This window comes from Stegodyphus dumicola, chromosome 2 (assembly GCF_044657685.1).
Source record: "Stegodyphus dumicola isolate Sdum_Otavi_A_Nest chromosome 2, ASM4465768v1".
Taxonomy (NCBI): Eukaryota; Metazoa; Arthropoda; class Arachnida; order Araneae; family Eresidae; genus Stegodyphus; species Stegodyphus dumicola.
Genome location: NC_140769.1, coordinates 94,677,209 through 94,704,946, shown reverse-complemented (window position 1 = coordinate 94,704,946; position 27,738 = coordinate 94,677,209). Strand labels below are relative to the sequence as shown.

Here is a 27,738-nt window from a genome sequence, read left to right as displayed (position 1 = left end):
TATGTTCCCGAAGAAGGTTAGAAGGAACATTGAACCTGATAGTGGCGCCCAACGAAGAAGAATAACCATGGCCGAGTTTCAAGAAGAACCTGTGCTGCCTGCAGAAACGGCTCAGAATCCAGAAATGCCAGCTGCCGCCCTGGAAGGATTCGGTTACATCGTCCAGACCATGCGCGCTTCGATGAAACCAGAAGCAACGTTTAATGGAAACTCACCGGTAACCAGTTTTTTGGAAAAATTGGATGACCACTTCATGCTCTACCCCGTGCACGAGTTTCAAAAATTTACCTTAGCTACCAGCGCTTTGAGGGGCCAAGCGCTTAACTGGTTCAAATGTATCGGCAGAAGTCTCTTGGGTCAAGCAGGAAGTCCCACCTATACTTACGAAAATTTCAAGACTGCCCTACTAAAAGCCTTCCCTGTTGTAAGGGATCGTGCAAAATTAGAAACGGAACTTTTTAGTATATATCAACAAAGAATCGAAAACCTCTCGAGCTTTATTTTAAGAAAAATTCACGTTTTCAAGCTCTTGTATGGAAACCGTCCGGATCCTGAAATAATTCAAGTGATTTTGCCGAGGTTACTGCCCCAAGTGCAAGACTTTATTGAATTAAGAAATCCGACTACACTGGAAAAGTTATTTGAGCTAGCAATCCAGTTTGAAAGTAGAAGAACGGCGGACGTCGAAAGAAGACGCCAATATCAACAGCGAAACCAATTTGGTACGCCAAGACTACAGCGAACTCAAGCATACGGCTACGGAGAAAAAGCGAATCAGTGGGCAAGGAAACCCGAGCATTCAAAAACAGCCGGCGAACGTCGACAGTTCAATAGCAACCCAGGAAAAAAGTCTCAAGGCCAGGGGAAAAAGAAGGAAAGCACGGAAAGGAAAAATAATTTAAACTAAAACGGATTTCTGCTGACGAGAGGGTGCGGAAATCCGAAGGCCACGAAAACCCCTCTTCCTACAAGTTAAATACAGTAATGGTGAAAAATTTGACTCTTCCGAAGATTGAAGTCTTGGTGAATAATATCCCGGCCACCGCACTCCTGGATACCGGCGCGCAGTGTTCCTGTGTGGCAGAAGTCTTTTTAAGAAAGTATTTTCGCAAATACCGCATATATAATGCGGATAATACGACAGTATTAGCGGCGCAAGGAGAACAATGTAAGTGAGTAGGTAAATAACCTTTGTATATCCGTATCAAGGATGAACAAGTAAAGGTGATGTTTTTTATAGTAAAGAATCTGCAAGCACATTTGATCTTAGGAATAGACTTTCTTTCAGGCGCACAAGCTACACTGGATTTTAATGAAGCGTCCCTTAAGCTGACAATGAAACCAGTGCGTGTAGAAAAGGTTGAACCGCCAAGGTTAAATCTTGACCACCTGCCTAATGATGAGCAAGATAGAATCCGACAAGTGGTAAGTGAATTTGCTTCGTTATTTAGTGATATTCCAGGATTTACTCAGGTTACTAACCATAGTATTGACACCGGAGATGCATTGCCAGTTCGTCAAAAACCATACCGGTATGATAAGAATAAGGAAAAAATTATAGAATGGCATATTACCGATATGCTACGTAAAAAGATCATAACGCCCATCTCAAGTAGTTATGCTAGCCCGGTGGTTTTATGTAAGAAAAATAATGATTATCCTTTGGAGCATCCAAAAAGGTGGAGATTCGCTATTGATTACCGTAAACTAAATTCCATAACGAAATATCCGGTATATCCGTTGCCGATCATAGAAGAAATTTTAAGGAACATAAAATCAACCAAATTTATGACGACTTTAGACTTAACGACTGGTTATTTTCAAATAGGGGTGAGGCCTGAGGACGTGCCTAAGACTGCTTTTATAACCAAGTCTGGCACTTATGCATTTTTGCGTATGCCGTTTGGCCTTTCAGGGGCCCCAGCAACATTTCAGCGATGCATGGACATTGTGTTAAGACCTGTTCTTGGAAAGTCCACATTTATCTATTTAGACGATATCATTATTACTAGTGATAATCTAGACCAACATGTACAGGATTTAAGACAGGTGTTTTCTTTATTAAATGAGGCCGGTCTAAAAGTTAATGTCGAAAAGTGCAAATTTGCAGCCCCTGAATTAAAATATTTAGGTTACAAAATATCGCAAAAAGGGATCGAGACAGATGAATCGAAAATAATCGCTGTACAAAAGTATCCGACTCCAAACACGGCAAAGAAGCTCTCTTCTTTTCTAGGACTTTGTTCATATTATAGGTCCTTTATAAAAGATTTTGCGGCTATCGCTGAGCCATTGTTAAAATTAAAAAGGAAAAAGGCAAGATTCTCGTGGACGGCCGAAGCCAATAGTGCTTTCGAAAAATTAAAACAAGCATTAACGCAAGCCCCTGTGTTAAAATTTCCTGAAAAGGATGAAAATTTAGAAATTTCAGCGGATACTTCGGATTATGCGGTAGGAGCGGTACTTTCGCAAAATCAGCAGCCCGTGGCATTTTTTAGCCGAACTTTAAATCAAACACAAAGAAACTATTCCGCGACCGAGAGAGAGGCACTTGCAGTTCTGTTAGCAGTGCAAAAGTTCCGAGTCTATTTTGGAAAGGCGCCGATAACAGTATACTCTGATCATGCGGCGGTAACTAGATTGTACTCAGGGAAAAATTTATCGCCAAGGTTAATAAGATGGGCACTCAAGCTGCAAGAATATAATCTGGTAATCAAGCATACCCCCGGAAAGGAAAATATCGTAGCAGATGCCCTATCACGAATTAAATTAGACGAACAGGGTAATACTGTAAAAGTTGCAATGCTTACAGCGTGTACAATAAATTCCCGAGAAACTGTAATAACAGAACTGGGTAAGGATCCTGAGTTTGGAAGTATTTATGAGTATTTGAAGGATCCTGAAAATTTTAGCCACCAAGATATTGTGGCGATAAGAAATAGGGCGGCCCATTACGAACTAATAGATGGTCTATTATTCTACACAAAAACTACGAATTCCAACAACGAATTTCGACCTGTTATCCCAACTAGTCTTAGATTAAATATCCTGCATGAGCTCCATGACAGCCCTTTAGCTTCTCATGCTGGTATTCGAAAAGCTATCTAACGCGTACGCGAGGCAGTCTACTTTCCTGAACTGCAAAAGTTAACAAGGGCGTATGTCCAGTCCTGCCCAACATGTCAAGCCGTTAATTATATTAATTTCCACCCGGCCGGGTTTCTAAATAGTATTAAATCCGAATTTCCAAATGAAATAATTGGCATCGATTTATTGGGCCCTTTCCCAAAAAGTGAGTTAAATAAAAGTCGCTATCTCCTTGTTATGGTTGATCATTTTAGTAAATGGACCGAAATTGTTCCCTTAAAACGAGCCTCCGCGAAATTGGTTACCGATTCTATTTTAAATAAATATATTTTAAAATACGGGGCGCCCCTAAAAGTTATATCGGATAATGGTCCTCAATTTGTAAGTAATATATTTGAAGACATGTGCCAAAAACTGGGCATACGTCATTTAAAAATGGTCCCGTATCGGCCGCAATCAAATATAGCGGAACGGGTCAACAGAAATATAGTGAAAATTATCCGTAGTTATGTTAAAAATTTTCATAAAAGCTGGGATAACTATGTCAATGAATTTGCTTTCGCCCTTAGGACCGCAAAACATGATACAACGGGCAAAACTCCTGCTGAGTTATTTCTAGGCAGAAAGATTATAACACCGTTAGATAAACTATTTTATGTGCAACAAAGAGCCCCAGAATTTAAAATGGGTGATATAGAAAAACTAATAAAAGAAGCAAAAAAGAATACGGAAGTAGCACAAAGAAAACAGAAATTATATTATGATTTGAAACGACGGGGAGTAACTTATAAAGTAGGGGATGAAGTTTTAAAAATTAAGCATTCACTTTCTTCAGCACCAGAAGATAAAACTGCCAAATTTTTTCCCCGCTTTGAAGGACCATATGTTATAGAAAAAATAACTCACGCTGTTGTAGTGTTAAAAGCCAGAAATGGTGAAATCTGTTCCGCAAACATTGATCAAATCAAGCCCTACTTCGATCGTAATAAAATGCAAATCTTTTCAGATCTTTTGCAGGATCCGGCACGGCAGACACCGCAGGTACAAGTTCCAGAGGTGAAAAAACGACAAGTACAAGGGCAAGCCAATGAGAGACAGAAGCAAGTGAAAAGAAAATTGCCCCGAGGAAAAATGGAAGGTAACAAGAAAAAGAAGCCGTTCCACCGTCCAGAAAACAGAGTTCACGAACACACCCAGAATGAAGAAGGGAGAAGGACGACGTATGTGAAGGACCAGGAGAAATGACGGCAACTATAACCCGGCTTTAAAACGGAACATCTACTCATCCGACAGAACTCTCCGCAGCAAAAGTCGCCGAACTGCGGAAGGGCCATCAGCGGCGGAGGAAAAAGTACAAGAAAAATTTGAACGGCCAACAACGAGGTCCAAGCAGGATCACGACAGAAGTTTCCCGGTTCCGCCAAGACCAGCTGCCATCAAACGGCAAAGACCACAAGCAGAGGAGAAAAGGAAAGTATTCAAGGGTGGCCGTACTGGTGAAAAAAGGAAGCTTCCAGAGGAAAGCACTGAAGGGCGAGCCCGTACAAGAAGGAGGATAAACCAAGCTACTATCTGCAGTACCTTTAAAGACTGGGCCCCGAAAAGGATCTCCGAATATTACAAAGATAAGTAAAATTTTATGTTACTTTGCAAACTTAAGTTAATCTTTCATTCTTACTGCAAGTGGCAGATTTCAAGAAGTTTTACCTCATGCGAGGTCTACCTTTATCGCCAAAAGGGCGAGAAATGAGTTGTGACCGATTTTCGTATTATGTTTTTAAATTACTCGTGCGTAAAACTAAAGTTGATGTATAATGGCGTTGTGTAAAGACTTAAATATTGTAAAAAGTTATTGTATAAATTTTATTTAAAACATTCTAGCAAGAAAGAAGTTTTAGTCTGAAAGACTTTTTGAAATGTAATATTATTTCAATGTAGAAAGAATTGGCACTTGCTTTGAAAAGAATAGAAGTTAACAATGTACTACTAATGTATGTTTTCAAATGTGTAAAATTAACAGCATGTTGATATGTTCTTATATACATGTGAACTGTTATTTTAAATGTTAAGAAATACCGTGATATGGTAAAAGTGAAAGTAATGTTAAAAATTTGTTATTCGTGTGACTGTAAAGATTAAATCATGGCGAATATGTGGTAAAGGTTGAATGATGTAGTTAGGCTCTCTGACGCTACACTTTAGAGTTAGCCACTTTTAGAATAGTACCTCAGGGTTTAGAGTTGAAAGTAGGGTGTGTTAAGAGGTCTCGTTATGTTGAATTTTAACACGTTAGTGTTTTGATTGTAGGAGGAAGTGTGGCACACGTAGACAGAAACACATTCGTGTTTGGTGTTCTTTTACAACACATGTCAGAGAGCACGGGGAGAGATAATTAAAATAGTCATGAATGAAATAAGAATGTTAAGAGAAGTATATTCTATATGTTATTTGCAATGTCATTCTGTAACATTTCATTAAACTAGTTTTCCTTCCAGATCTCTGGAAGGAAAACTAGTTATTAGCTTTATTCAATTCTGGTTCCTTCCAGATCTCTGGAAGGAACCAGAATTGAATAAAGCTCCTGTTTAGATGCAGTACAGATGAAAAAAAGATTGTTGTATATCCTGGGAGCTGCTATTGTAACAAATTTCTTTCTTTAAATTTTCTAGTTTCTAGCAAAGTTGTGTTTGTAAAAGGTTGGCCTCGCATTAGATTCTAGAGCTAAAAGTTTTCAACAAGGTCGTTTTAGACCTCAGTTTCAAACTAATTAACTCTGGCGGGAAGTATGTAAGGATCTTAAGTTTTACTAACGTTTACTTTATTTTAAATCTTTACTATCACTTCTTATTTTCTACTTCCGGCCAGAATTATAAGCGTGAAGGTTTTTATGCAAAGTTTGTCTGGCGAACGCCAAGTACTTAAGTTGTGGCTTTTTGCCAAGCAAGGGAGAGAGGAAGCAGTGAGTTCGAAGCAGGCCGCTTACCTTAGAAGTTACGCAGTTGCTATTTGCCTTCCAGGCCAGAGGTTTTAGTCCTCTTGATAAATTAAACGTATTGTAGTGTTCACAGTCTCTGTGCTACATACGCTTCCTGTTATTATAAGGCCAATCTTCCACGTGTATTATTCTAAAGTTAAATTAGAGTTTAGTTTTATTTTTATACTTTTTTACGTTAGACCCCGAGTGGAGGGTCAGTGTATTCCGAAGTACGGAAGTTATTGTATATAGAGAAAAATAAAGGGTTTTGTATACCCTTCGTCTGTATCCTGTCTACTTACCACAATTAGTGAACATAGCTTTAGTAAGCTCTCTGTTCCGAGTCAGGTCCTTGTATGTTCCCGAAGAAGGTTAGAAGGAACATTGAACCTGATAATATATACATATAAGTAAACATGATAATTATTAGTAATTAATTGCCTTACACTTGGGTTAAAGATGCTAAGTAATAAATTAGCAATTTATTTACTAGTAGATTACTGAATATATACAGGGTGCCCAGTAAAGTTCGATACCACCCGTTTAACTACCGAATGGCTGCAGCTATATTCATAAAAGTGGTGTCTAGGTGTAGTAAAAGGGCTATGCGCTACTAGATGAGGTAGCTTACAGTGCCACCTGGTGGAATTAGCCTCCCTATCTCGAAAACGATACGAGATAGGAAGAAAAAGTGAATTACAAAGTTGTAGAGCATCGTCGATTTAGTACAAAAAGATGTCTTGTGGATGTGAATGCTAAAAACAGAACGCTGAAAATGCACATTTATTTCTTTGCGATTTCCAAAACTTGAACAAAAGAAGAAACGATTATCTTTTAGATGAAACACGAGCCCGTATAACGGCACTGTAGTATCGCTTATAATTCACAATCGAGAGGACTGTGGCTAAAACCCTGCACGGTGCATTCTTGTACTGGTTGTCATTACAAACAGAGTAGATAATATGCAGATCATGCACAACTGTGTCGCAAAACGCATCAACTCAATGCAACTTGAGCTTGATGTATGAATCTGTGCATTACACTTATAATATATGAAATGTCACACCTGTTCACCTGAGACAGCTGTAAAAGAGATATCTCCTCGGGGTTGTATGTTGAAGCTTATGGTCATGGAGCAACTTTAAAAAGATGGTTAGGGCGAGATGATTAGACTTTACGGTGAATGTAGGCGCAAAGGACAATCTGCAGCGAGGTTGTATCAGGAACGTTTTCCTGCAGGTCCACATCTTTCACACAAAACCATCCATCCAAGCTTGCTTTTCGAAATGTAGAATAGGCAGAACACCCATTACTGTGCACTGGAAAATCCATCATGTTCTGCTGACATTCGACATCAAATACAGTTTTTGATTAATGTTGGGTGTGGAATTTATAACAAGCTAATTGGCACAATATTTTAAAAGGGTATAACGACCCTGGCCGCATGATATTTAACACTTCTACAAGACATAACACCCGACTGTTTTGAGAACATGCTGTTGCTTCAGGTTCTTCCCCAGTGGTTGACTCAGGAAAATTCCTGGGAAGCACTGGCTAGGATCTGCACCTAGGCAGTCTCAACCACGGGGTATATAATTTGTCTTCACAGGACTAGAGCCTGAGTTTTTTCTCATGTTGGTTCAGGCTTGGCAAGGACTGTACTGGTACTATCGTGTCTGTTCCTCTGGCCGTGGTGGAGCTATATCGTATGTAGATTTGACCTTTTCGACGGGTGTTTGGCCTTTAGAGTCCCAGTGACGGGGACTGACAGAGTAAGGCATAGCATCGAAATGAATTTATTCGATGTTGAGGGAGTGGTGCCCCAAGACAAAGATGTCACACAGGTCCATTTTTGTATTACATTCTAATGCTTTCATTCTTGCTGAGGCTATGTATAAAGCTGGGCAGGGACTTTGGGGTCTGCGTCGCTGTTGAGAGATCTCTGGAGTTTGGATATCTCAACCCCGATAAAGCTAGTACCAGGACAGGGATCCTTCTCTAGCGTCCTGTTGCTTCAGCTCATAAGAATGTATTCCTTAACTGTCCAATAAAGGAAGAAGGGGGAAGCTCTACATGATTAAGCTATAGAAAGGAATAAAAAAAGGAACTAATGTCACATTACAATTATAATAAACATACTTTTGTATTTGCTAACCAGTAAAAACTACTATATATTTACTAGTTACGACATTTTTCATTACATAAGAATGTCTTATTAAAAGAAGAAAATTTTAAAGGAATTTTAAACAACAGCACGAGAGAGATAAGTGAAAACTGTGGCCTCTCAGAAAAAGTCGTGTTTTATATTAAAAAAAAAAAAAAAAAAAATTAGAGAATAAGAAATTAAGTTATATATGAAGAAGCCATGAGACTAGAAGAGGATGAAATTAATGAAAAGGGAAGTGAGAATTTAAGAAATAATTTATCAGGTTCAGTGTTCCTCCTTACTTGCTTGGGGAACATGAAATGACCTGACTCGGAACAGGGAGCTTACTAAAGCTATGTTCAATAAATGTGGGAAGTAGACAAGATACACAGGAAGAGTATACGAAACCCTTTATTTTTCTCTCTTTCCAATGATTTCCGTATTTCGGAATACAGAGACCAACCACTTGTGGTCTGAACGTAAGAATATAAAAATATTAACTAAATTCCAACTAAACTAACTTTGGATTAATAAACAAGTGGCTACTTGAAGATTGACCATATATTAACAGAAACGCCGTATGTAGTACAGAGAACTGTTAACACTACGATACGTTTAAAATTATCAAGAGGATTAAACCTCTGGCCTTGAAGGCAACAGAGTAAAACTGCTAAGGCAAGCGGCCTGCTTTTACTAACTCCTTCCTCTCTGTGTTGCTTGGCAAAAAGCCACAACTTAAGTACTTGGCGTTCGCAAGACAAATTTGCATAAATAAGTTAAAGCATTTAATTCTGGCCGGAAGTAGAAAGTAAGAAGTGATAGTAAAGATTTAAAATAAAATAAACGTTAGTAACACTTAAGATCCTTACATACTTCACGCCAGAGTTAATTAGTTTGAAACTGAGGTCTAAAATGACCTTGTTGAAAACTTTTAGCTCTAGAATCTAACGCGAGGCCAATCTTTTACAAACATTTATCACTAGAAACTAGAAACTAGAAATTAAAAAAAAATTCTTTTTACATTATCAATTCCATGGACAATTACTTTTCATCTGTACTGCATCTAAACAGGAGCTTTTTGTTGAAATCTGGTTCCTTCCAGAGATCTGGAAGGAAAACTAGTTTAATGAAATGTTACACAATTAAATGGCAAGAACATGAATATTTATATTTCTCTTAACATTTTTATTTCATTCATGACTTTATTTAATTCTCTCCCCGTGCTCTCTGACATGCGTTGTAAAAGAAAACACCAAACACGAATGTGTTTATGTACAAGTGTTCAACACTAACGCCTGCAATCAAAACACTAACGTGTTAAAATTCAACATAACAAGACCTCATAACACACCTTATATTCATCTCTAAACCCTGAGGTACTATTCTGAAAGTGGCTAACTCTGAAGTGTAGCGTCAGAGAGCCTAACTACATTCATTCAACCTTTAACACATATTCACAATAATTTTCTCTTTTTACAGTCACACGAATAAGTTTAAAATTTTTGGCATTACTTTCACTTTTAACATATCACAGTATTTCTTAACGTTTAAAATAACAGTTCACATTGTATATAAGAACATATTAACATGCCGTTAATTTTACGCATTTTAAAACATACATTAGTAGTACATTGTTAACTTCTATTCTTTTCCAAGCAAGTGCCAATTCTTCTACATTGAAATACTATATTTCAAAAGTTTTTCAGACTAAAACTTCTTTCTTGCCAGAATCTTTTAAATAAAATTTTATACAATAACTTTTACAATATTCAAGTATTTACACATTCCTATTATACATCAACTTTAGTTTTACTCGCGAGTAATTGAAAAACATAATACCAAAATAGGTAACAACTCATTTCTCGCCTTTTTGGCGATAAAGGTAGACCTCACATGAGGTAAAATGCCTTGAATTCGGCCACTTGCAGTAAGAATGAAAGATTAACATAAAATTTTACTTATCTTTGTGATAGTCGGACATTCTTTTTTTCTGCCCAGTCCTGGAAGGTAGCAAAGATTAGCGTTTGGTTTATTTTCCTTGTTGTGCGGGCTTGCCCTTCAGTTGCTTCCTCTATGAGCTTTCTTTTCCCTCCAGTTCGGTCACCCTTGAAGACCTTCTTTTTCGCCTCTGACTGTGGTCTTGGCCGTTTGATGGCAGCTGGTCTTGGCGGAACCGGGACACTTCTCTCTCGTTCCTGCTTGGATCTCGTTGCTGGCCGTTCAAATTTTCCTTGTATCTTTGCCTCCGCAGCTGGTATTCCTTCCGCAACTCGTCGACATTTGCCGCGTAGAGTCCTGTCCGATGGGTAGATCTTTCGTTTGGGAGCCGGGATATAGTTGCCGTTATTTCTCCTGGCTCTCTTTGCATTCGTCGTACTTCTCCCTTCTTCATTCTGGGGGTGGTCGTGCGCTCTCTTTTCTGGTCGGTGGAACGGCTTCTTTTTCTTGTTACCTTCAATTTTCCAATGGGGAAACTTTCTTTTCAATTGCTCCTGCCTCCTAATGGCTTGCCCTTGTGCTTGTCGTTGTTCCACCTCTGGAGCTTGTGCCTGCAGTGCCTGCCATGCCGGATCCTGCAAAAGATCTTTAAATATTTGCATTTTATTACGGTCATAGTATGGTTTTATCTGGTCAATGTTTGCGGAGCATGTTTCACGATTCCTGGCTTTTAACAACACTACAGCCTGAGTTATTTTTTCTATGACATATGGTCCTTCAAATCATGGAAAAAATTTGGCGGTTTTATCTTCTGGTGCTGAAGAAAGTGAATGCTTAATTTTTAACACTTCATCTCCTACTTTATAAGTTACTCCCCGTCGTTTCATATTGTAATAAAGCTTCTGTTTTCTCTGTGCTACTTCAGTGTTCTTTTTTGCTTCTTTAATTAATTTTTCTATATCGCCCATTTTAAATTCTGGGGCTCTTTGTTGAACATAAAATAATTTATTTAACGGCGTTATAATCTTTCTGCCTAAAAATAACTGAGCAGGAGTTTTGCCCGTCGTTTCATGTTTTGCGGTCCAGAGGGCGAAAGCTAATTCATTGACACAGTTATCCCAGCTTTTATGAAAATTTTTAACATAACTACGGATAATTTTCACTATATTTCTATTGACCCATTCCGCTATATTTGATTGCGGCCGATACGGGACCATTTTTACATGACGTATGCCCAGTTTTTGGCACATGTCTTCAAATATATTACTTACAAATTGAGGACCATTATCCGATATAACTTTTAGGGGCGCCCCGTATTTTAAAATATATTTATTTAAAATAGAATCAGTAACTAATTTTGCGGAGGCTCGTTTTAAGGGAACAATTTCGGTCCACTTACTAAAATGATCAACCATAACAAGGAGATACTGACTTTTGGCGAAAGGGCCCAATAAATCGATGCCAATTATTTCATTTGGAAATTCGGATTTAATACTATTTAGAAACTCGGCCGGGCGGAAATTAATATAATTAACTGCTTGACATGTTGGGCAGGACTGGACATACGCCCTTGTTAACTTTTGCAGTTCAGGAAAATAGACTGCCACGCGTATGCGTTGGATAGTTTTCCGAATACCAGCATGAGAAGCTAATGGGTTGTCGTGTTAACTCCTGCAGGATATTTAATCTAAGACTAGCTGGGATAACAGGTCGAAATTCGTTGTTGGAATTTGTAGTTTTTATATAAAATAATAGACCATCTATTAGTTCGTAATGGGCCGCCCTATTTCTTATCGCCACAATATCTTGGTGGCTAAAATTTTCAGGATCCTTTAAATACTCATAAATGTTTCTAAACTCAGGATCCTTACCCAGTTCAGTTATTACAGTTTCTCGGGAATTTATTGTACATGCTGTGAGCATTGCCACCTTTACAGTATTACCTTCTTCATCTATTTTTATTCTGGATAGGGCATCTGCTATGATATTTTCCTTTCCAGGAGTGTGCTTGATTACCAGATTATACTCTTGTAGGTTGAGTGCCCATCTTATTAACCTTGGGGATAAGTTTTTCCCTGAGTACAATCTAGTTACCGCCGGATGATCAGAATACACTGTTATTGGCGCCCTTCCAAAATAGACTCGGAACTTTTGCACTGCTAACAGAACTGCAAGTGCCTCTCTCTCGGTCGGGGAATAATTTCTTTGTGTTTGATTTAAAGTTCGACTAAAAAATGCCACGGGCTGCTGATTTTGCGAAAGTACCGCTCCTACCGCATAATCCAAAGCATCCGCTGAAATTTCTAAATTTTCATCCTTTTCAGGAAATTTCAAAACCGGGGCTTGCGTTAATGCTTGCTTTAATTTTTCGAAAGCACTATTGGCTTCGGCCGTCCACGAGAATCTTGCCTTTTTCCTTTTTAATTTTAACAACGGTTCAGCAATAGCTGCAAAATCTTTTATAAAGGACCTATAATATGAACAAAGTCCTAGAAAAGAAGAGAGCTTCTTCGCCGTATTTGGCTGTGGATACTTTTGCACAGCGATTATTTTTGATTCGTCTGTCTCGATTCCTTTCTGAGATATTTTGTAACCTAAGTATTTTAATTCAGGGGCTGCAAATTTGCACTTTTCGACATTAACTTTTAGACCGGCCTCATTTAATAATGGAAACACCTGTCTTAAATCCTGTACATGTTGGTCCAGATTATCACTAGTAATAATGATATCGTCTAAATAGATAAATGTGGACTTTCCAAGAACAGGCCTTAGCACAATGTCCATACATCGCTGAAATGTTGCCGGTGCCCCTGAAAGGCCAAACGGCATACGCAGGAATGCATAAGTGCCAGACTTGGTTATAAAAGCAGTCTTAGGCACGTCTTCCCGTCTAACCCCTATTTGAAAATAACCAGTCGTTAAGTCTAAAGTCGTCATGTATTTGGTAGACGTTATGTTCCTAAGAATTTCTTCAATAATAGGTAACGGATATACCGGATATTTAGTCATGGAGTTTAATTTACGATAGTCAATTGCAAAACGCCACCTTTTCGGATGTGTTACTGGATAGTCATTATTTTTCTTACATAACACAACCGGGCTAGCATAACTACTTGAGATGGGCGTTATGATCTTTTTACATAACATATCTCGAATGTGCCACTCTATAATTTTTTCTTTATTCTTATCATACCGATATGGTTTGTGGCGAACTGGCAGTGAATCTCCAGTGTCGATACTATGGTTAGTAACTTGAGTAAATCCTGGAATATCACTAAATAACGAAGCAAATTCACTTACCACATGTCGGATTTTTTGTTGCTCTTCCTTAGGCAGGTGGTCAAGGTTTAACACTGGTGGTTCTGTTTTCTCTTCTCGAACTGGTTTTATCGTCAGCTTAAGGGATGCTTCGTTAAAATCCAGTGTTGCTTCCGCCTCCGAAAGAAAATCTATTCCTAAGATGATATGTGCTTGCAGATTCTTTACTATAAAAAACATAATTTTTACTTGTTCGTCCTTGATACGGATGTATAGCGGTAATTTACCTATGCACTTACATCTTTCTCCCTGCGCAGCTAACACTGTCGTATTATCCGAATTATATATGCGGTATTTCCGAAAATACTTCCTAAAAAAATCTTCTGCCACACAGGAACACTGCGCGCCTGTATCCAGGAGTGCGGTGGCTGGGATGTTATTCACCAACACTTCAATCTTTGGAAGAGTCAAATTTTTCACCATTACTGTACTTAACTTGAAGGAAGAGGGGTTTTCTTGGCCTTTGGATTTCTGCACCCTCCCGTCAGCAGAAATCTGTTTTAGTTTAAATCTTGTTTTTTCCTTTCCATGCTTTCCTTCTTTTTCCACTGGCCTTCAGACTTTTTTTCCTGGATTGCTATTGAACTGTCGACGTTCGCCGGCTGTTTTCGGATGCTCGGGTTTCCTTGCTCGGGTTCCCACTGATTCGCTTTGCTTCCGTAGCCATGTGCTTGACTTTGCTGTGGTCTTGGCGCACCAAATTGGTTTCGTTGCTCATATTGGCGTCTTCTTTCAATGTCTGCCGTTCTTCTACTTTCAAACTGGACCGCGAGCTCAAATAACTTTTCCAGTGTAGTCGGATTCCTTAATTCAATAAGGTCTTGTACTTGGGGAAGTAACCTCGGCAAAATCACTTGAATTATCTCAGGATCCGGATGGTTTCCATACAAGAGTTTGAAGACGTGAATTTTTCTTAAAATAAAGCTTGAGAGATTTTCAATTCGTTTCTGATATATGCTGAAAAGTTCCGTTTCTAATTTTGCACTATCCCTTACGACAGGGAAGGCTTTTACTAGGGCAGTCTTGAAATTTTCGTACGTATAGGTGGGACTTCCTGCTTGACCCAAGAGACTTCTGCCTATACATTTGAACCAATTAAGCGCTTGGCCCCTCAAAGCGCTGGTAGCTAAGGTGACTTTCTGGAACTTGTGCACGGGATACATCATGAAGTGGTCCTCCAATTTTTCCAAAAAACTGGTTACCGGTGAGTTTCCATTAAATGTTGCTTCTGGTTTCATCGAAGCGCGCATGGTCTGGACGATGTAACCAAATCCTTCCAGGGCGGCAGTTGGCATTTCTGGATTCTGAGCCGCTTCTGCAGGCAGCACAGGTTCTTCTTGAAACTCGGCCATGGTTATTCTTCTTCGTCGGGCGCCACTATCAGGTTCAGTGTTCCTCCTTACTTGCTTGGGGAACATGAAATGACCTGACTCGGAACAGGGAGCTTACTAAAGCTATGTTCAATAAATGTGGGAAGTAGACAAGATACACAGGAAGGGTATACGAAACCCTTTATTTTTCTCTCTTTATAATGATTTCCGGCCTTCGGAATACAGAGACCAACCACTTGTGGTCTGAACGTAAGAATATAAAAATATTAACTAAATTCCAACTAAACTAACTTTGGATTAATAAACAAGTGGCTACTTGAAGATTGACCGTATATTAACAGAAAGACCGTATGTAGTACAGAGAACTGTTAACACTAAGATATGTTTAAAATTATCAAGAGGATTAAACCTCTGGCCTTGAAGGCAACCAGCAACTGAGTAAAACTGCTAAGGCAAGCGGCCTGCTTCTACTAACTCCTTCCTCTCTGTCTTGCTTGGCAAAAAGCCACAACTTAAGTACTTGGCGTTCGCAAGACAAATTTGCATAAATAAGTTAAAGCATTTAATTCTGGCCGGAAGTAGAAAATAAGAAGTGATAGTAAAGATTTAAAATAAAATAAACGTTAGTAACACTTAAGATCCTTACAATTTATAACGATGGGTTTCATATTTGTCCTATATATGAAGAATGAAGGGAACACAAGGAAGCTACAGGAAGACAAGAAGAAGCTGCTGAGTAGAAGAAGCTTAAGGAATTGAGATATAAAAGAAGAAAATTTATAGCATAAAGGAAAACTAAAGATTTAGGAAAAAAAGGGGTAGAATTCAAGAGGATATAACTTATAATGAAGGACTACTTAATCATTTATAGAAAGGCAGAAGAAGGAGGCTTCAAAGGATAGAGGGAAAAGGTATTAAATTACAAATAAAGGTTTTAAAAAGAAAATGGAAAATATTCTGTAGAAGATGGAAAGAATATGTTAACAAGTAATTCATAAAGATGGATTTCTTATTTGCTATATTAAGTAAAAAAGATGGAGGATATATAAGAAGAATATGCATGAAAAATGGAGGAAAGAAATTAAGATAGAAGAAAGGAAGATTTAACAAATGAGACATCAGAAAGGAAGATTAAGAGAAAGAGAAGAATGAAGAAAAGAAGAAGAACTTCTTAAAGAAAAAGAATGAAGGAATAAGTTTCAAACGTATTTTACTATGGACTTATGACATTTTCTGAGGAAGTACTTACAAATATACACTACATGAAAGACTATAAGATATTTTATTTAATCATATAATTTTCCAAATTTTATAAGAAAGACATTAACAACAATTACATACCTAATTTAATAGCAAACTCCTGGCACTATATTCAAGAACAAATTAAAACTTCCCTAAAATTAGTAAAAAATTTTCCTAAAAGTAGGTTATGATAGATATGTTTATAGACTAGACTTATAGAAAAGTATTTATTTCACACTTACCATTTTTTATTGCTATTACAAGTTTTGTTCAAAATCTGTATTATTAAAAGTATTAGAATTTACACCTTTACTAAGTATATATCTATTATGTTTTATTTATTATGTATTCATCCATGATTATTAGCACCTCTTTTATATGTTGAAAATTCTATATTAAGTTTATATTAAACACAGATAGAAATTTGATATTAATGTATAATTTGAAACTGATGTAAAATTTGAATCCTGTAAAGAATATGTTAAAAATAGCCACCTTATGGCAATTTAAAAAGTCCTATGTGTTAAAAACAAAATCCCAGTGGCCACTTAGATACAGCTGGTCATAAGGGCAATGCACCAGATGCTGGGTCTCGGAGCTAGGTATGAGATGACCGTGTAGCCCCCCAACTAACAACTCCGGGTTTTTTTGCTTTAGACAGTGGTGGAAGTGGTGCTAAATTAACCCTTATGGTAGGGGAATGGCACACACGTCCTCCATTACTTGTTGTCCATTACCAGATGCTTCAGCTCCAGACAGAATGGTTCCAACATGGCGGGGTGCTTGCACACAAGACGTCACAAGTGAAGCAGTACTTGATGGAGGAATTCGGAGAATGAATAATTGGGTATGGTGGTTTCGAAGAGTGGCTTCCACATTCACCTGACCTGACTCCAATGGACTTTTCCCGTGGGGATACCTCAAACAGCAGGTGTATGTGACACCTTCACAACATTGCGGGACCTTCAACGATGTATTACAGATGCTTGCGCAAACGTGTCACTCACTATGCTACAAAGCATGCAACATGAAGTTCCAACAATGGTCCAGATGGGCATTTCAGCTAAAGGGGAGAATTTGAACATCGGAAAAAAAAAAAAAAAACGGTAGCTTGTGATAACTAGTAGTTTCTTTCTTTCTAAGATCTTCCGTGACATCAGTGTAGAAAACCGCGAAAAAACAAATGTGCTTTTACAACGTTCTGTTCTTAACATCCATGTTCCGAAGGTGCCTTTTCTGACTAAATTGACGATGCTCTACAACTTTGTAATTTAGTTTTTCTTCCTATCTCGTATCGTTTACGATATAGTGATGCTAACTCTGTTTCACCTGGTGGCGTTGTAAGCTATCTCATCTAATAGGGCATAGCCACTTTACTATACATAGACACCCCTTTTATGACTATAGCTGAAGCCGTTCAGCAGTTAAAAGGGTGGTACCGGACTTTAGTGGCCCTCCTGTATAATCAGTTATCATCATTTCAACATTTTGATAAGTTTATAGGGTTCTATTCATTTTTATTAATAGTTATTTTATTTTGTATGCTTTTCCTGAATATTCTTGTTCCCCTCGTATTTTCTTGTCAGAATGTAAATGAGTTAGGATGAACGAGAGTATTTAAACTGTTGGAGTGAAAAGATTACACAGAGTATAATTTTGCTATTGTAAGGGCATGATGCTAATTTCTTCCAGCTGTTAACCTTAATATTGGCTACGCATTCTTGTAGCTGAATTATTATCCTACTGGTGTACGTTTCTGAATCAACCTGTTAGCTTAAATTGAATTCTTGCACTACTCTTTAAATTTAGTACTGCATCAACTTTTAATTTCTCACTAAAAGTGGTTGATGTTCTTGTAAGCACATAAGTCTGTGCTATCTGTTAAACATTTTGTATTCAATAAAAGGGTTTTTTTACATCATTCCCCTGGTTGTGTTCATCTGCAAGCCTGTGTGAGAATTTGTAAGTATCAACATTTAAATAGATCTAGTTACACTTTATGATAGCTAAGAAAATTAGATATTACAAGTTTAGAAAAACAAAATCTAATGAAATTCAGAAGTGAAAACTTTCAGCACTTAACAGCTCATGGTGCTCTTCCTATAGCTATTACCGAAGTCTATCAGAACTTATAGTTCCTGTTTAAATAGTGCCTTTAGTTAAATAATTAAACAAATAAATATGCTTGCTGAAAAAAGAAGATACAGTTTAGCTTTTTGCAATCATGACAGGCATTCCTATTGAGTAAATAGCACCACAAGTATAAAGAAATGCCTTTCTTTTATAATGCTTCAAAACATGCATGAATGTACTAAATCTGTAACAGAATTATACTACATTAATATTCAGTCTAAAAAAGCTAGTAGAAAAAATTAAATATTTTGATAAGACATGCCAAACTAGTGTTTTTGTTCCATTGCTTCACTGCAAAAATAAAATCTTAAAAACACTAATTTTTTTTTTTTTTTTTTTTTTTTTTTTTTTTTTTTTAAGTACTTTCTGATTATCCACCCAACCTTTTGGAAATGTTGTCAAATACTGGCAGCTAATTTTTTTCCAACTTAGGGTGCAAAAGACAACAGCCACCTTAAAAATTATGACATGCTAAGAATTACATGAGACAGAAATGAAGTAACAAAGTCAAAAATACAAGAAACATCCATAATACAAAACTTATCTTTCCCTGCTCTTCGCCCTACCTACACAGTGATCTACGTTGCTGTTGTGATGTATATTTAAAATAACTTTAACTTTAATGGCGCTCATGCTATGTGATTCCGTTGTTGTGATGCACGTGTTACTGTGCTAGCTGAATGTCATGTGAACTGTTTAAAATTGTAATAATAAAAGTTTTGAATTCTTGAGATATACTCATTAGTTGAGTCTTCTTTTAAAGCACAGAAGTAATTAAATTCAACAAACTACACAAGAAGTTACAGCTGTGTTGCTACACATCCTTTAAAAAACATTAGAGAGCTGTAGAAACTTGGCACTGTGCACACTATTGTTTCCCCATGTACACGATGATCTGCTTTTGCTTAAAAAAAATAAGAAAATTGCACTAATTTGGTATTGCACATGCTGTTGTTTTCACATGTGTACAACAACCTGTTTTCATTTAAAAAACATCACAGAATTGCAGAAATTATGAAATCGGTGCACAAATTTGATTGTTTATGAAATACAACTTTCTGGAATGCAAATTTTTGCATTCTGTATTACTAGGCAAAACACAGTATTTCTGAAAAAATGCAATGCTTTCTTTTCCATTAGCTGGAAAACTCCACAGTCCCACCTCAATTCTTTACCAAATAAATCCCCACAAACATTAATTAGAACAAGCACTAACCAGGAAAATGACTGTCAAATTTGAAAAGCCAAAAATCCACACTGATGCGCAGCACATGTGCATGTAACTGTGTTGAACTAAGTAGTTTTTTTACATTATTATGGGTTGCTTATCTGGACAACATAGTGAATTCTTTTCAGAATTGGTTTAGATAATGTGAAAGCACTAAAAAAAAATTATATGGGAAAACAGCTATTTGAGTGAATGATTATTACTTTCACTTCTTCCCTCTAACATAAAAATCGCAGTTACTTATCAATAAATAGAACAACAAATTAAATTAGTTTTAGTAATTTATTCAATATATCCATACCTGCCAACCTCTAAAGATAAAAATCCAGAAGATTTCTCCCCCAAATTCAGAAGATTTCTCCAAAATTCAGAAGAACACGAAGAATTAATATCATGCTTTGATATTTAAAAAAAAAAAAAAAAAAAACAACAATTTATACGAATAGAAAAAAGAAAATTGTACTTACATTAGTAAATCTCAATTAAGTAGTAACTAAAAAATTTATTAGGAAACATAAAACAAGAACTTAATGTTACACAAAAAAATTATTGCAATGAATTTAGAGAGCATTTTTTGGCTTTAGCCAAAAATTCTTTGGAAACAATTAGTTTCCTCATAACATTTAGCAATTAAAATGTTTTCTAGAGTTTTTGGTGAAATTGAAGAACGAAACATAGTTTTGTTTTTCTTCACAACACTGAAGACTCTCTCGCAATCAGCATTACTGTGTGAAATTACGAGAATAGCACATAAAGCTCTTGCTAGTCTATCATATTTTGGTGTTCCATCAGCTCTTTTTATTCTTTTTAAGGTACCAACGAGGACATCAAGTCTATCTTCTCCAGAACTGGCAAAGTCTTCAAACTGTGCAGCAGAAAATTGGTTCTGTAGTTCATCTAAAGCATCATTATGGCATTCATTTTCTTTAATTGTTAACAAAAATGGAAATTTATCAATAAAAAAACGAATCTTTTCAAAAGATGAATTTTCAATTTGTTTCAAATTTGCCACTTCAGCATTTAAAAGAACTTCATTTTGCAAAGGAAACTTCCTTACAATGTAATCACAGGCTGAGGAAAAGTACTTTCTGACACATTGAAAAAATAATTTTTTCGCATGATCTTTCAAAGAATTTACAAGTTCCCTGGTTTGATATTTCTGAGCAATCTTGGAGTCGGGAAACATCCGTCTGAAAAGTTGACCGGTGCAGCGCTTAGCGGCACGTTGTGTTCGATGAGGAATGCAGTAAACAATCACTCTGCCAAAATGACATCGGCATCCGAATTCGTAGCCAAATTTGAAAAAAAAAAATCATCCACTTTCTTTGACGTTGTCGAAGCCGAAGCATTAACTTCATGCTTTTTAGACTTAACATGCTTCACAATGTCGCTTCTTCCACCGTGACTTATTATGAAGTCACACACGCAGACGTTGCAAAATGCAGTTATTTCCTTTGAAGGATTCTTTAATTGTTGGAAATTCGGCTTTGTAGGCAGCCGAAAATATTGAGAATACGTTTTTTTTTAACTCATTTCGTAACAACAACGTATTAAGAAAATTTGTAGCACGTGCAAAAAACAGAAAAAAGCAGAATGCGACAATCCACGCTCGCTGAATCCGAGCTGAGTAATTCTACAAGTTCAGCACATTGGATTGGCTGGTTTAGCGGCGAGTTGGGAGAAACCGCAGGTTACTGGATTCGAAGTAGTCGGTAAAACACGATGCAATTGGCGAAAAATTCTAAAATTTGGACAAAAATCACTAAAAACACTTGAAAAAGGAAAAAAATCGTAAAAAATGGATTACGATCGTAAAATCGTAAAGACAAACGCATTTTCGTAAAAATTACGAAAAATTCGTACAAGTTGGCAGGTATGATATATCTTTCTAAATGTTTAAAATTTCTTTTGCATCATAAATTCAATCATTAGATTCTGTTACATGTATCACATAACAATTATAATACCTGTAAGAAGCCCTATTAACCCTTTTGCCCTCCTCTCCTGTCCGCCAAAATGTCTCCCCAGTGGCCCTTTGTTTTCCGCAGTGTGGTAATGTTGTTTTCTCTGTACATACAAAACTTTCCATACATAACTTTCATGGTGGATGAATTTAAATGAATATTAAGTAAAATTATAAGGAAATAAAGCATAATGGAAAAATAATAATATCTCTGCTTATTTCTAACAGCAGGATTAATTTGATAACATCTGATCTAGGCGGTCCACTCCTCCCATTTTGTTGTTGTAATCTTTTATAATTATTGGTACTTTTACAGTTCTTTTCCGTGTTTCAACATCAATCATAGAGTTATTATGGACTGTACTCATCAAACGTATATCCTTCTTGTCTTTTCAATTCACAACAATTTTTTCTCTTTTTCTGAGTAGACGTTGAAGATCTCTTACTGTCTTCTATCTTATGTAAAAATGGTGCGAATATTAATAAAACCCGGGGGAGGGGAAATTCAATTAGAAATAGAATGCCTGATTAGTACTGCCCTCTAGGAGGTATTAGAACAAACAAAAACTCAAAGAAGTAAACATTTAGAAAGCATTTTAAAAGTTTGAAAATGTAGAACGCTTGAAGCACGTTATGGCCGCCCTGCAGATGTTTCACTTGAACGCACTAGACGCGTTATGGACGACAAAGAGGTTAATCTCTGGTAAGCTTTAGAAGTCGGACAGGTTGTACACAATGCCATATACATGTGCTATTTCATAATTTTTATCCAACAAATCAAGTATTTATCTCGTAATTACATTAAAATACTACATTCTGAAACATCTAATTAACTATAACTACTAAAGAAGTATTGCTAAATTACTGTATTTTCTTTTCATCATGAGGCTTTTCTAAAAATTAGGTTTGTAAGCAAAGAATCACAGAAACACAAAAAAATATTATCTAATGTTTAAAAAAAAATCAAAGAAATATAACAAAACTTGGCAGCATAATTTACAGACAGTACTACATTTTATTATAAATTAGACTTCTTAAATGATAATATACAAAGTTAAGATTTTCAAAATTAGTCAAAAAATTTTGTTTAATATCACATTAAAAATAAGTAATTTTAAACATAATGGCAAATAAAAACGCATTTTGCTACAGTGGTCTCTACAATATTTAAAGAAGTTAATTATATATTCAAAATGAAATTATCTGAAACTAACCTGGTTTGCTAATGTCATGACCATACTCAGATCCATGACTGTATCCAGGTTTGTGGTGGTGAGAACGATTACGCCTGTGATGGCTTTTTCTTCTGTATCCAGGAACATAATATCCTATATAAAGTGTACATGCTCGGTGATCTGAAAATACAATTTTTAAAGGATTAATTATGCAATATAATTATACATTCATTGCTCATTAGAAGCACTTTGGTTGCATTAAGCATAAATTTTATATTATTTCTTTTCCTAAACTTATGTAAACATTTTCCATACTAAATTGCTCAATAGTAACAGTGTTTTGAATGAGGTGCTTTTTTTCAAAGAGTAATAATATATATAATGTTATACGGTTGACATACAACCTAAAACTTTCTGGCTAATACGAGGGTTGGAACTTTAATAGTGGCACCACAGCTGAAAAAAACGCTACGCAACAAAAACAAAGAATATCGCGTATACCATACGTGAACTACATACCTACCTTACCTCCCAACAAAAAGACTCGTCCTGCCTACGTCACGTGCATGTGGAGTGACGCGAAGAACGGATCCTTGTATTAGTTCGCGGTCTAAAGTAAGTGTTGTCAGGATATTTTCAAAACAAGAACAACGATGTTGGATAAAAATTGAATGTGCCAGAGGTCGTACAGCACGATAGTGTCATCAAGGGCTTCAAGAGGCTTGCGGGGAATCTGCATTGCCTTACAGAACCGTAGCAAGATGGGTGAAAGATTTCAATGAAGGATGCCAAAATGTGGCAGACATGCTGCGGCCAGGTCGTCCGAGTGTCAGAGATGCAGACATGCAAGCTGTTGCCGCACTAATGGACAGTCATCGCCGCCAAACGATTCGTCAGTTGGCTGGACAAACAGGATTAGCGCATATGACTGTGCTGCACATTCTGAAGGAATGCCTGTCCATGAGAAAAATTGCTTCACAATGGGTTCCACATTAATTGACGGAAATGCACAAATGGCTACGATAGGATGTTGCCCGAACCCACCTGGAGCGCTATGAGCGCGAAGGAGATGCTTTTTTACGCCTGGAGCGCTATTATGCTGGATGAGACTATTATACTATTATGCTGGATGAGACTTGAGTACGATCATACCAGCCAGAACTAAAACGCCAATCAAACGAATGGCGTCATCACGGGTCACCACGATGTTTGAAATTTCATCAGAACCCCAGCATTGTGAAAGTTATGGTGATTTTTGTGTACGACTGTGATGGTGTCATCCTAATGCATAAAGTTCCCCCACAGCAGACCGTCACTGCGCTGCATTACTGCTCATTTTTGGAGCACAATCTCCGACCAGCTTTGAGAAAAAAACGGCGACACTTTCTGCAGAACCCTCCTCTCATTTTGCATGACAATGCTCGGCCATATGCAGCACAAACTGTGACCGATTTTTTCAAGCGATGGGGGCTGGGAAGTGATTTACCATCCACCATACTCCCCAGATCTAAGCCCTTGTGACTATGACTTAATTCCTAAAATGAAGGAACCACTTCGTGGCACTCGTTTTCAAACTGTTCCTGAGATTCTTGCAGCAGTAGACCTATCCATTCAAAATATCAACAAAACAGGCGCTGCTACAGGTATTCTGCAACTTCCACATGGTTGGAAACGGGTTGTACACAATGCTGGCGACTATATTGAAGGACTGCAAAACATGGTGACATGAATCACTTTTGTATTCCTTGTAAATAAATAGTTGCCACTATTAAAGTTCCAACCCTTGTATGTAAAAAAAAAAAAAAAAATTGTAACAAGCATTCTATTGTCTTAATCACACTATCAAATCTTGGTATTAAATTATATTCTTAAAAATAGAGTTTATATAGTATAAGAAGCTAATATAAAATACAAATGAAATATTAATGAAAAGTGACAAAGCAGAATTATTAGATTTTTATTCATCAAGTAAATGGGATCTGAAGGAAAGAAAAAAAAATCTGGCTTCATTAAACTTACTATAGAACTTTAATTTCAGCTAAAGGAAAGATATAGAAAAGACTATTTATAATAATAATAATTACATTTTAAAACCTTATGTGTTTATTTGCAGATTTAAATTTTGGATTCTGCCAAAAATGATAGAATGTAAGCTAAGTTTGATGACAGAAAATGAATAGATTTAAGAAACTGAAAAGGATTTAATCTTCATGACATTATTTTGTCATTTTAACCAAAATATGATTTTCAGATATTTTTAAAGGGGAAAAAAAAAACTTTTTTTATCTTAATGCAGAAAAATGATTCACATTAATAATATTGAAAACATACAAGAAAGCCAAATCACACAAATGATGAAATGAAATTAAATATATATATTAAAGCAAAAATCATCGTTATTTAGTGAGCACATAACAGACTTGTGACATGATAGCAAAACATGAGTACTAAGAAACATTCATCACAAATACAGGATATAAAGTACAGCAGAAAGCCCCAGATACAGACTCGTTGGGACTTCGGCGATTTTGGATTTTGGATTTTTCCGGATATTAGATCATCAGTTTAAAAGTTGTAAGATGCCATGTAGAAATTATAAAATTAAAAATATGAAATCGTGATTTATGAAATAATTAAGCATTTATAATCTAAAGGGTAACAAAATTTACAAAAAACAGTTTAATATTTATTTGTTTATACTTTATTAAACATTTCTTTCAATATAAGTTGTTTAAGTTGCTTTTTTTTTGTGTTAATATTTTCTGTAGGCAGACACAGTAATTTCTTATTCAGTTACAAAGTTCAAGTCCTGTAATTGCTGTGTTGAGAATTTCGACTAACTTGTCAATTGAAATTTTCAGTAACCTCTCTGTCACTTTCTTCACTACTGGTAGTGGTTTTTTCTTGAACTAGAACCACAGATTTTGCTGCCCGTCAATTGACTGCTAATTGGGGCATTGCCATCACAATGAAAAACTTATGTTATATCATCTTCGTTTATTACTGCTTCTCCACATTTCTTTAAACAATCCATTATCTGGAAAATTTAACCCTTGGTTTGCAATATCTGAAAATCTTCACATTCGTGGCTATCGAATTCACAACCTCACCATGAAATATGTTAACTGGACATAAATTATACCAAGCATTTTTTAAACTAACTAGAGACACATCCTCCCACAATCATGCGATGCTCTACAGTGTAGATTTTATGCTAAAATATTTCAAAAATATTTTAATAGTCTTGCCTTATTCAAGAAATTTAACATGGATTTTAAAAATTCTACTCTATATTTGCATTTCGGTGCATGCCCATTCCAATTTCCATAGGCTGAATGTTTGACATACAATTTGAAAGAAACAATAATATGGATACATTATCTTGCACTAAAACTTCAGTGAAGTATGAGCCGAACAGTTGTCTACAATCAGGACAATTTTTGTGTTATCAGCTAAACCAACCGAATTCTGTCGAGCTTTGGATATGAAATAATTTTCAAAAAAATCATTCATTAACACGTGTGTCATCCATGTTCTTTTATTTGCACGATACATAAAGAGAAACTTCTTACTTCTTTAAATACTCGAGGTCACGTATTTTTTACGATTATGAAAAGTTTATTCTTGTGCATTCCTGCCGCATGTGTGCATGCTAAAATGTTTAGTCTCGCTTTGGAATCTTTAACACCAGTTAGAGTTTTTTCTATACAGGTTGCCAAGGTATTTTGCAGTACATATTGCTACACTAATCTTTATGTGAAGTATGAGCCGAACAATAAGGTGAAAAAACAATTCATGTAAAAATGGTAAAATTCATGTAAACAATTCATGTCTACAACCAGAACAATTTTTGCATTGTCAAGTAAACCAACTGAATTCTGTTGAGCCTTGGGTATGAAATGATTTTCAAAATAATCATTCGTTAACACTTGTGACCTCCACGTTCTTTTATTTGCACAATATATATAACGGGAAAGGTTTTATTCCTTTAAATGCTCGATGTCGTATATTTTTTCTGATTATGAAAAGTTTACACTTGTGCGTTCCTGCCACATTTGCCCATGCTAAAATTGCTGGTCTTGCTTTGGAATCTTTGACACAAGGTGGAGACACGACACAACACTATTCTGTAGAGGTTGCCAAGGTATTTTGCGGTACATATTTCTAGAAAAGACCAGTTTCATCAGCACTGTAAATTTGTTCTGGAAATAACTTTTAACAAGGTCAATGAATTCATCTGCAAATAGTTCAGCAGCTTCAGCTGAAGCTTTTTTACCTGAAATTCTTAATTGCCTTATACCATGGAGATTTTTAAATTGCATTAACCAATCCGTTGAATATGTGCACTCAGTTTTTAAATTCATTTCTTAGTGAAATATTTTAGCTTGCGCCATTACCATTTGACCCTTCAATGGCATGCATTCACTGCGTGCTATTTATCACTTTGTTGTGATCTTCACTTTAAGCACCCACTCATTTATCACTTTGTTGTGATCTTCACTTTAAGCAAAACCAATCATTTTTTCTGTTATTTGCTGCAAGTAGGGGTGACAGAATCAAAAAAATAAATAAATAAATAAATAAATAAAATAAAAAATTCCTTTTCTGTTTTCTTAGGTCATGCACAGTTCACTTTCCAATGCCATACTCCTCATATAATTTGGAGACGGATATACCTTTATCCATTTTTTGCAGCAATTCTACTTTTTGGTTAATGGACATCGAAACATGCTTTTGCTTGGCAGATTCTGTTGCAGCTCCATAATTAGAAACTATTTTTGACGTGACTGAAGGCTGAAACTAATTTTCATCAAATTGTTGTAATAAAAACAGCCTGCAAAAAATAATTAAGCTGGATGGAACAAATCAGAAAGTTAAGGAACAGTGCAATCTGCTATATTGGCTGAAATCAACTTGGAATCAGTAATGTATAGTTTTAGCCTAGTTTATTAGTGTCCGCTATAGACTACTGTCTACGCGTCATGAGATTGGCTAGGAGAGAGAAGCTGTTCCGCTAAATTTTGCCTTGCTACTATCGTGCACTAAGACAATTAAACCTGATTGTATTAGTTTAGTTATTTATTATACTTACGTCTATTTCTTGCACATGCTTAAAGTTTATCTGAATCCTGAATAAATTAATTCCCACATATACTTAAGCCTTATCAAGGGCCGGCGCTAGGTATCTTACCGCCTGGTGCAG

At 36.4% G+C, this 27,738-nt stretch overlaps 1 protein-coding gene across 3 annotated transcripts in view; it reads right to left on the bottom strand.

Annotated features, from left to right (window-relative positions):
• LOC118192557 (sodium-driven chloride bicarbonate exchanger-like) overlaps positions 1-27,738 on the bottom strand; it is a 263,168-nt gene that overhangs the window by 211,764 nt on the left and 23,666 nt on the right. For all 3 annotated transcript variants that reach the window (XM_085810939.1, XM_085810936.1, XM_085810937.1), the window contains exon 3: positions 22,575-22,715. In XM_085810939.1, the coding sequence (XP_085667065.1) occupies positions 22,575-22,715 (141 nt within the window). The remainder of the gene's footprint in view (positions 1-22,574; positions 22,716-27,738) is intronic.